This window comes from Danio rerio, chromosome 20 (genome assembly GCF_052040795.2).
Source record: "Danio rerio strain M-AB ecotype USA chromosome 20, GRCz13ab, whole genome shotgun sequence".
Taxonomy (NCBI): Eukaryota; Metazoa; Chordata; class Actinopteri; order Cypriniformes; family Danionidae; genus Danio; species Danio rerio.
This window is the reverse complement of record NC_141040.1, coordinates 9606162-9616919: the sequence shown is the minus strand read 5'-3', so window position 1 is coordinate 9616919 and position 10758 is coordinate 9606162. Positions and strand designations below refer to the sequence as shown.

The 10758-nt window shown below is 35.9% G+C and overlaps 1 protein-coding gene across 1 annotated transcript in view; it reads left to right on the top strand.

The window, feature by feature from the left end:
• The first annotated feature begins 919 nt into the window (after positions 1-919).
• crip2l (cysteine-rich protein 2-like) overlaps positions 920-10758 on the top strand; it is a 38686-nt gene continuing 28847 nt past the window's right edge. The window contains 1 exon segment of the mRNA NM_001005968.1: positions 920-1083. Coding sequence (NP_001005968.1) covers positions 1041-1083 — 43 coding nt within the window. The 5' untranslated portion in view covers positions 920-1040.

The window sequence follows — 10758 nt, the reverse complement described above, 5'->3', positions numbered from 1 at the left end:
ATGGTTGGATGGTTAGGTTGGATGGATGAATGGATGGATGGTTGGGTTAGATGGATGGATGGATGGATGGATGGATGGATGGATGGATGGATGGATGGATGGATCGGAGGTTAGGTTGGTTGGGTTGGATGAATAGATGATAGATAGATAGATAGATAGATAGATAGATAGATAGATAGATAGATAGATAGATAGATAGATAGATAGATAGATAGATAGATAGATAGATAGATAGATAGATAGATAGATAGATAGATCCCATCGCCTATCTGACCCATCACTGGATATATGAATGTATGATGGATGGATGGATGGATGGATGGATGTGTGGGTTAGATGGATGGATGGATGGGTGGATGGATGGATGGGTTGGGTTAGATGGATGGATGGATGAATAGTTAGGTTGGTTTGATGGATGGATAGATGGATGGATGGATGGATGGATGGATGGATGGATGGATGGATGGATGGATGGATGGATGAATGGATGGATGGATGGATGGATGGATGGATGGATGGATGGATGGATGGATGGATGGATGGATGGATGGATGGATAGGAGGTTAGGTTGGTTGGGTTGGATGAATAGATGATAGATAGATAGATAGATAGATAGATAGATAGATAGATAGATAGATAGACAGACAGACAGACAGACAGACAGACAGACAGACAGACAGACAGATAGACAGATAGATAGATAGATAGATAGATAGATAGATAGATAGATAGATAGATAGATAGATAGATAGATAGATAGATAGATAGATAGATAGATAGATATTTTCAGAAACTGGCTTCATTATGTGTGTGTTGTGCACCTCTGTGGAGGTGTGTGTTCGCGCTGACATCAGTAGTTTAATGAAATAAAGGGCTAGCACATTCACTCGCACTCTGACGTCATCGAGGGCGGGTCTGCACAAACAGAGGATGCGCTCGCGCTTTGAGCATCTCTGAGAACGAGCGAGGCTCCTTTACTGAATCACTGAAATAAAAGAGAACTTACTCAAATCAGAGGAAACCGTTGCTTGGCGAGGAACATGGCATCAAAATGTCCCAAATGTGAAAAAACAGTTTATTTTGGTAAGTCATTCATTTTTCCCCTTTCTTTTCGCAGTACCAATAACACAATGCACGCGCCGGATGATTTCATCAACGACCGTCTGCAGCCCAAATGTCATGTAGTGTCTGAAATTACTTTAATTATGGTTTACATGTAAAAGGCTGTGCTTTATGAATAGCGGCTGCAGACCACACAGGCTTGCGTGTAATTAGCCGGCTAATCTAGCCTGAACGCGGTATTCTTAGTACTAAATTAATTATGCTTTATGATTAATATTCGTCCATGTGACGCTACATTACAGACGCTAATGAAACTATTGTATCTGCACAGATTAGAGATTGCATGATTATTGAGCCGGTGCGCTGCTAAACACTTCATGGAAATAACAAAAATGAATACGAGAGACAGTTTGACCAAGTCTGAATTAATAATGCATGGCGCATGAAATGCAGAAGAATGAATGAAAGTGTGTGTGACTGTGGGATACATTATGACACCATTAAAGCAAGAATATTTTTAATATCCAAATTTCTTTACATATAAGATAAACATCAATGCATTTCAGCTTAACAACAGTGGGCTGTACAGCTTTTTATGTTTTTCATGTGTATAACTAGTAGCCTAGTAAGTGTTTTATTCATTGATTGATCCTTCAAACCACTACAAACTGTAATGCACCAACTACTGATGAATATAGATGAAATTAATTAGATTTGACCTATTTTATGGATCTGGTAAATGCTTTCGACACTCTCATCGAGTCAATATACTTATATATTTAATGTTTATTGGTCTTTGCTCTTCTTTCATTCTCAAAAAAGCCTCCTGTGATGTTTTGATGCATTGAGATTCTCTCTCTGTCTCTGTCTCTCTCTCCCCCTGGTTAAATTTAATAGATGGAAAAGATTTTAAACCGCAGGTGTCATTTGACATTAATCCCCACAGTGTAATTAATCATTATATTAATTTATTATTTATCATTAACATCTGTTAGCTAAAATACAATCCTGTGAAATCCTACAGGGCTCAATAAGTCAATAATCTCAAAGTAAAAGAACTGGGTTAAGTTAATCATTATGACTCTAATCATGTATTAAAGCAGAAAATCAACATGCATGATTAGCAAATTAGCATTTGTTCGTGTTAATATCATATGCTGATTTAACTTGACTCCCACTGAGCACTAAAGTAATTAAAATGTGAGAATCTAGGTTGACTTTGGCTATTACTTGCTCTCATGAGGCTTTAAAGGAACTATTTTTTCCCTGTCTTTTTCCTGTTGAAAATAGACTTTTTTTAAAAGTCCCCTAGAGTTTTACCATTTTCGTTTCCATTCAGATGATCTCCGAGTTTGGCAGGAGCACTTAGCTTAGCTTAGCATAGATCAAATTGGATTAGACTATTAACATCTCGTTTAAAATGACCAAAGAGCTTCGATTATTTTCCTGTTTAAAAGCTGAAAGTATAGGAACTATAAAAACTATTCTCTCACTCCTGTGTAAAATCGAGGAAATTGGTTAACCTGCCATGAATGCAGCGGGCTTAATAATATTACACAGCTCTGTTACCTAGTTACTAGCAGGGGGTTATTTTCAGGTGCTTTAAATATGAAAATTAATAAAACTCGGTTATTTATTCATTTTCTTTTCGGCGTAGTCCCTTTATTAATCAGGGGTCGCCGCAGAGGAATGAACGCCAACCTATCCATCATATGTTTTATGCAGGATGTGCTGCTAGCTGCAACCCAACACCCATTGGAAGGAAACACCCATACACTCTTACATTCACACACATAATCTACGGCCAATTTAGCTTACCCAATTCACCTATACCAGGGAAACCGGAGCACCTGGAGGAAACCCGTGCAAACACGGGGAGAACATGCAAACTCCACTCAGAAATGCCAAATGACCCAGCCGGGGCTTAAACCAGTGACCTTCTTGCTGTGAGGTGATTGTGCTACTGTGAAGCCCTATCAAAACTCTAATTTGAATTTTTGCGCGAGATGCTAATGGTCTAATCCGTTTCAATGATTTATGCTAAGCTAAGCTAAAAGTGCATCTGCCAGATCCGTAGATCAAAACTGATTATGCTCATCTGTCTAACTTTAGAGGTATTATATTTCTTTAACAGCTTTGTTTCACCAAAAGAAAGCATTAATTTCCCTTAATATTCAAATAAAATTCTAAATTACTCACATATTTTCTTATATTTGATATTTTGCGATAATGTTGGTTGGCTAACCATTACCCACTGACTTCTATCATATGTATTTTTTCCACTGTGGTAGTCAGTGGGTACAAACATTCTTCAAAATGTCTTCTTTTGTGTTCAACAGAGGAAAGAAACCCAGGTTTGAAGGTAAGTTACAGTAAGTATGGTGGGCTGCAACTATCTCTTTTGGCCCAATCATACACCTGGCGCAATGTGGCGCAAGGCGCGGCGCAATAGTCTTATGGTAGTTTCAGCTTGAGTCGTTTTGAGGTGTTGCGCTACACTGTTTAAATAGCAAATGCATTTGCGCTCATATGTGTGCCCATAGGCGTTCTGGTCTAAAAAGGAAGGCGTTCTGAGGCGGACTGCTGGCGCATTGCTATTTTGAGAAACTATAATAGATTTTTTATTAGACCAAAACAAACCCGGTCTAAACTCTGGCGTAGAGTTGCGCCTTGCTTACGCACTGCTTAATACGCACAAGAGAGCAATAGGCAAATATCTTTGCATATGAAAAAATATAAATATTAAGGATATATAAATATAGGATATAATAAGAATAGATATAGAATATAAATATAAAGGATTAAAATATTACAAAACATATTATTTTCTAGCCTACATCAATATGAAAAATCACTGCTTTTATGTCTTCTTCATCTCGGGAGGCTTTTTCAGTTCATTCATAACAATTTGCTTTTGTATAATGTTATTATTATTAGCAGTATTATTTATTATATCCATATTTATATTTGTTTTATTAAAAACAAGCTTAGATTTGCCCACCTGTCAGATTTTAGACCATATGGGGCACAGCATGTGTTTTAGGATATAACTCAGGTTTTTGAGCACACTTCGTTATTGTTGTTTATTTATTAGTTTGCTGGAAATTAGAACTGAATTTAGAAATAGTTTTGAAACGAATATTTGCGCTTAACAAACTAAATTAATTATTTATAGATTAATAATATAATAGATGTCTGTGCATAAAGGTTTCCCTATCCAAGAGCGAATGTGAAAGTAAATCAATTATCTCTCTTTCTCATGGAGTAGATGCTCTGTTTAACAGTTTTCTGTTAAAAAAAAAAAACTGTTAACTGTTAACTGTTTGCTAGTGAAATGTTTATTTTTTCCACTAAGACTTACTTTGCGTCCTGTAAATAGCGAATGCGCTCTTGGCGCGACGCAGCTGGCTATTAAAGGTAATGGGAGATGAGACTCTAATTGGTTTATTCTCAAAACACACCTATAACTCATTAAGAAAATAAACTCAACCCTTTAAGTCCATGCGCCACGGCGCAAAACAGATTTTCCCGTCCTTAAATTAGCAAAAATGAGTTCTGACACGCCCTGAAAGCGTTTGCGCCTTGCGTTTTGCGCTCTGCGCTTGGACCGTCAAAATAGAGCCCTTTAAGTTTAGTTAGACTACAACCTTCAAACATTTGCATTAAAATGTGACTCATACATAATTTTTATTACATCATCACACCTTTAAGTGTACAACAAAGGCACACAGCTGCTTTTAAATGGCTTTTACTTGAGAAACATGTTCTAAGTGCTATCTATTAGCAGATATTTAGCATCTGTTTGCTAACTGCTGAAGCTAACCAAGTGTCAGATTATCCTACCAACGCTGCATTTACATTTTGGTTCTGAGGTGGGGTTAGGGATTAGGTAGGTTAGTTGGTTGTTACAGCTTTATACCATACTCCACATTACAATTTACACTGGTGGCAAAATCTGACGGGTGGCATATTGCGTCAAATTGTGCTACCTACTTTTTGAATGTGAGGTAGGACAATCTGACAAGGTAGGACAAATCAACAGAACAGCAGTAAATTTGATCCTTGAAGCATTTTACAGGACTTTCTCTTTCCAGTCTGTGGTTAAAAACATTTCTGTTCTTTATGTCCTTCATTTATGTTGTTAGTATATGTGAAACTCTTTTTCGTTTTTGTTTCTGCAGTGTTTGCGACCTCTGTAACTTTCTGTCAGATTGTAGTTTGCCATGCATATCCTCACTATGGAAACAGCTCATTTGATACTTAGGTTAAAAGGACTTCATGAAGCTATTAAGCAGAACAGCAAGTCTCGAGCTGAGGACTAATTAGTCTGCTCAGCTCCACATGTATTTGTCTGCAATACAAAAACATTCGGTTTTTAATCTTGCTAATTTTTGGCTGTGTGGGCATGTCTGTCTGTAAGGAGAAAGACAGAGATGGAAACAAAGCAGAAATAGAGGGAGCATGCATAATAACTAAACCACAAAATTGCAATGGATATAAACCCTAAGCAGTTTCATATTTATTATTTGTCACTTGATTTTATTCAGTGACATAAAGGTTAAGTCAGAGTTTTTAGCCCCCTTAGTTATTAGCCCACCTGTTTATTTTTTCCCCTATTTCTATTTAACGGAGAAAAGATTTATTCAACACATTTCTGAACATAATAGTTTTAATAACTCATTTCTATTGACTGATTTATTTTATCTTTGCCATGATGAAAGTAAATAATATTTTAATTGTTTTTTTTCAAGACACCATGCAGTTTAAAGTGACATTTGAAGGGTTAACTAGGTTAATTAGGTTAACTAGGCAGGTTAGGGTAATTTGGATAAGTTTTTGTATAATAATGATTGTGGACTAGCAAAAAAAATAGCTTAAAGAGGCTAATAATTTTGACCCTAAAATGGTTTTTAAAAAATTTAAAACTGCTTTTATTCTAGCCAAAATAAAACAAATAAGACTTTCTCCAGAAGAAAAAAAACCATTATCAGACATACTGCGAAAATTCCTTAAACATAATTTGGAAAATATATTTAAAAAAAGAAAAGAAAATCAAAGGGGGGCTAATAATTCTGACTTCAACTGTACGTTATATCCTATAAATTAAAGTAAAACGACAGCTTTAATGATTTAAATAAAATAAATATGTCACAACATGGGTTTAATTATGGTTGTGGACAAAACAAACAAACAAACAAACAAACAAACAAACAAACAAACAAACAAATAAATAAATAAATAAATAAATAAATAAATAAATAAATAAATAAATAAATAAATAAATAAATAATTTTCAGAGATGGGTTGCGGCTGGAAGGGCATTTGCTGGGTAAAAACGTGCTTGATAAGTTGGTGGTTCATGGCGACCCCGGATTAATAAAGGGACTAAGCCGAAATGAAAATGAATGAATGAATGAATGAATGAATGAATAAATAAATAAATAAAACTAAATGAAATGTCATTTACTGCATCCATACTTTGATGTAATGTCTGAAAATAAATGTATTATAAAAGTACAGTATACAATTGAAGGTTTAAAAAGATTATCCTTCCTGAGAAAATGTAATTCTTTGAAACATATTTCCCAAGTGTTGTTTAATGGAGAGATTTTTATCACATTTTTAAACATAATTTAAAGACTAATTTACTAGTAACTCGTGATGTGACATGATGACAGAACATAATATCATCTTGCTTATTTTAAAGTATTAAAGTGTAACTTCAATACTTAATTATGTTAGGCAAGTTAGGATAATTAGGAAAGTTATTGTATAACAGTGGTTGGTTCCGTAGCAGCAAACCAATAAAAACAAACCTGCTTTATTCTAGCTAAAATAAATAAAGAAGACTTACTCCAAAAGAGAAAAAAAAAATTATAGAAAAAACAGCAAAACATTCGTTTCTGTTAAACGTAATTTGGGACATTTTTGGAAAAGGAATTAAACACAAATCACAGGAGACTTCAACTGCATATTTGTTTTTTGGCAGATTCAAAATGTGTTTTTCTTACTCACTGAAATAGCCAAAGGACTTTTGCCCCAAAGCTGCAGTTTGTTAGAGGTCATTAATCAAAAGGACTTTTAATTTGTGTAAATGCATTTGTTTTAAGGGCGCTTATTTTACACCATTTTTTCAAGCTTTAAAAGAAATTATTTGTGTCTCCAGAGTGTGTCTGTAAAGTTTCAGCTCAAAACACTTATCAGATTATTTATTATAGCTTTCAGAAAATTGGATTTTCTGCTCTGAACACTATGTAGCTGTTTTTGTTGTCTGTGCTTTTAATGCTAGTTCTCCTTCCCCACCGTTCCCATGTGCCTGTCAGAGTGTGCCTCAATCTCCGCCTCGGCTGCATTAGATAAACAGCACAGTGACAGACATGAAGGAAGCAGATCTCACTAAGGATGCTCATTTCGGTTAATTTTTCCAACCGACAACCTCTGCTTGTTAACCGAATACTGGTCAGATTAATTTTTAAATATTTTTTAATTTTAAATAATAATTGATGTGTCTATTTTGTTTGACACAATAAATATTGCGTTTTAAAATACTAATTTATTTTAACATGCAAACAGCAGCATACAGAACAAAACAGCACATCTTCATGCACCTGAAGTCTTTCCAACAGCTTAGAAATAAATAATAAACTTAATAATAAGAATAAAATAAATAGATATTTTATTTTAGATTTTTAAATGGCAAATTTACATTACAAAACGAAAACACTGACTAAATCCTTTTAAGAACTGGCATATGTTGTTTGTCAGTTATCAGTTTAACAGTTAATTGGTTATTTTGAGCATCCCTAGATCTCACATAATGTTTGTGAGAAATACTACGGTAATTTGATGCATTTGTAGTGGAGTTAATTTAAGTCTTTCTGTAACAATGAGTCACACACAATGTTGTTACAAAGTTCACGCACACACACACACACACACACAGACACACAGGTGGTAAAATCATTGTAATTCATTACAAACATGCAGAATGTTTTAAACATGTAAAACTCATTTTTGATCACATTTGATGATGATTGATGATCACAGAGAGCTGAACAGATCTTTTAATCCCAGGTGCTTTGTGCACGTCCTGTCTTGTGGATATGGTTATAAACGTTACTGGAGACATGATAATATGCGGCTGTCAGTTAAATCAGTGGGCAAGGGAACCGCAGTCCTACGTCATGTTGCGGTGGGCCTCAAAATGGAAGGGATTTTTATCCTATTTTAACATTAGGAAAGTAAAAAAAGAGACTTATTGTGTTTATATCACTCCAATAGGACTGTGAACACACTATGCCTACACACAGTTCTGTCCAAACAGCTTACTAAAGATGATTTTCATCATACAGTTGGTGCCCTTATACATTTTGTGAATAACTGGGATTAACTTTAATGGTCAAACATTGCGATACAAGTATACAAACCATCACCGTTTACTAGAACTGATTCTTTTCTGTCAAACTGAAAACATAAAACATACTTATTCTAACAAATACTTGTTAAATATATAAAATAATATGTGTTCATAGTAATTTGTATTACAATTATTTTAAAGTTTACAATAACGTCTTGCTTACGAACGAGTGGAAACCTAGTCATTTAAAGCATAGTGGCAAAAACTGAAATGAAAAGTAAATTATATTATATTGCTGCGCTGTGATATTTAGGCAAACACTGGTTAGCACTGTCGCCTCACAGCAAGAAGGTCGCTGGTTCGATTCCCAGCTGGGTCAGTTATGTTGGTATTTTTTTATGTGGAGTTGTTGTTGTTGCATGATCTGCATGTGTTGGCCTGAGTTTCCTCCGGGTGCTTTGGTTTCCCTCACAGTCCAAAGACATGTGCTATAGGTGAACTGAGAAAACCAAATTAGCTATAATGTGTGGATGAGTGTGTATGGATGTTTCCCAATTATGGGTTGCAGCTGGAAGGGCATCTGTTGTGTAAAACATTTGCTTGATAAGTTGGCGGTTCATTCCGCTGTTGTGACCCTTGATGAATAAATAGGCAAAGCCGAAGGAAAATGAATGAATACAATAAACAGTATGCATACATGATGCTTAAAATCCCTGCTCATGTTTGACCCTTATGCATCTTTCATATGGTGTACCAATCCAGAGAAAGAAAAAAAGATTATTTTTAAACATATAATCACTATAGCGCAACATAATAAAAGGAAACCCATTTTTTCATTGGCTTATTCAAAGTCATCCCTTCTTTATTAGCTGTTTTATTGCTTTATATGCATCATGTGTTTGCTAAGTGAAGAAAATGGATTTGTTACCCTGAGGCAACATCCTGCAATAGAACACAGAAAAATAAACACAAAAAACATCCCCGAATGGAAAGTTGTGCTGTTCTTCAGTCCGGACTCACAGTGACGTGACGTGCTTCGTTATGGTTTTCTGTGTCCCCGAGGCCTGTGCCTGGAATATTCCAGCCTTGATATGATGAGGTCACGTTTGATAAGAACCTTTCACTTCACAAGAGTGTTTCACCGTCATTCACATCTGCCCAACATCCTCTGTGAGACAGTGTGGCAAGCGTTTTAACATTTAACCGATTATCCAGTACCTTTTTTTAGATGCTAGTATCTGTTCCATTAATTTATTTGTTAGATACTACTTCCTTTTTAGAAAGATATCAGTACTTTTCAGATATCAGTAATTTTTATTTGTGGCAGCACAGTCACCTTACAGTAATAAGGTCAACGATTTGATTCCTGGCTGGGCCAGTTGGCATTTCTGTGTGTTTGCATGTTCTCCTCGTGTTCACATGAACTATACTGGTCATATTGCCCGTTTCCACTGAGTGGTACAGTACGGTACAGTTCGGTACGCTTTTATGGCTGTTTTCACTGTCAATAAGCGTACAGAACCAAACCGTACCTGTCACAGTTTGTTGACGGGACGGAGACAAAAGGTGTCGGATCCAAGTGCAGTTTATTAATGAAATCGTGCAGGAACAGAAAAACTAAACATACAAAATATAAAGTAACAAAGTAACAAACAAACAAACGAAACAAGAAACTGTGGCAGAAAATACTAGAACAGGACTTCAGGAACAACAAACCAAACAAGACTTACTAAGCTAGGAAGACAACGACGGGTGAAGAGTGAATAAATAGTCCATGAAATCAACAGGAAACGGAGACAGCTGTGTTTTGCAAATCAGTGTAAGTGGAAACCAGGTGTATGCACGTGGGATGTATGGACTTGTAGTTCTAGCAACTGTAGTTCACCACCAGAGTTCACTATCGAATTACAGTGCCATCTGGTGGTCTCAGACAGTCATGAAAGTACCGTACCACTTTTTCGGCATTCTTTCGAAAAGGTTCCAAAATCGAGAAAGGGCACCAAAAGGTGGAGCTACACACACAGCTGAACGCTGATTGGTTACAGAGATACATCAAGAGCTCGTGGAGCTAGACAGAATGTAACAAAGGATCTGCCATGTTCTAATACACAGCCGAGAGATTACATGGATATACTATATGCATATAATAATGAGCCATGGATGACCTGAGCTCAAACAAACCTTGTCGTCTTGATGGAAAGACACAAAGCCAAGAAGAACAAAATCTGCCGTGTCCTGTTGATGCTTTACAAGCTCGTCTAAAAGTGCGAGCGGTATTCGCTTTCTTCCAGAAGCTTGCGATCGCGTCTAAATTTGAAATAATGAACTTCTTGAGCTGA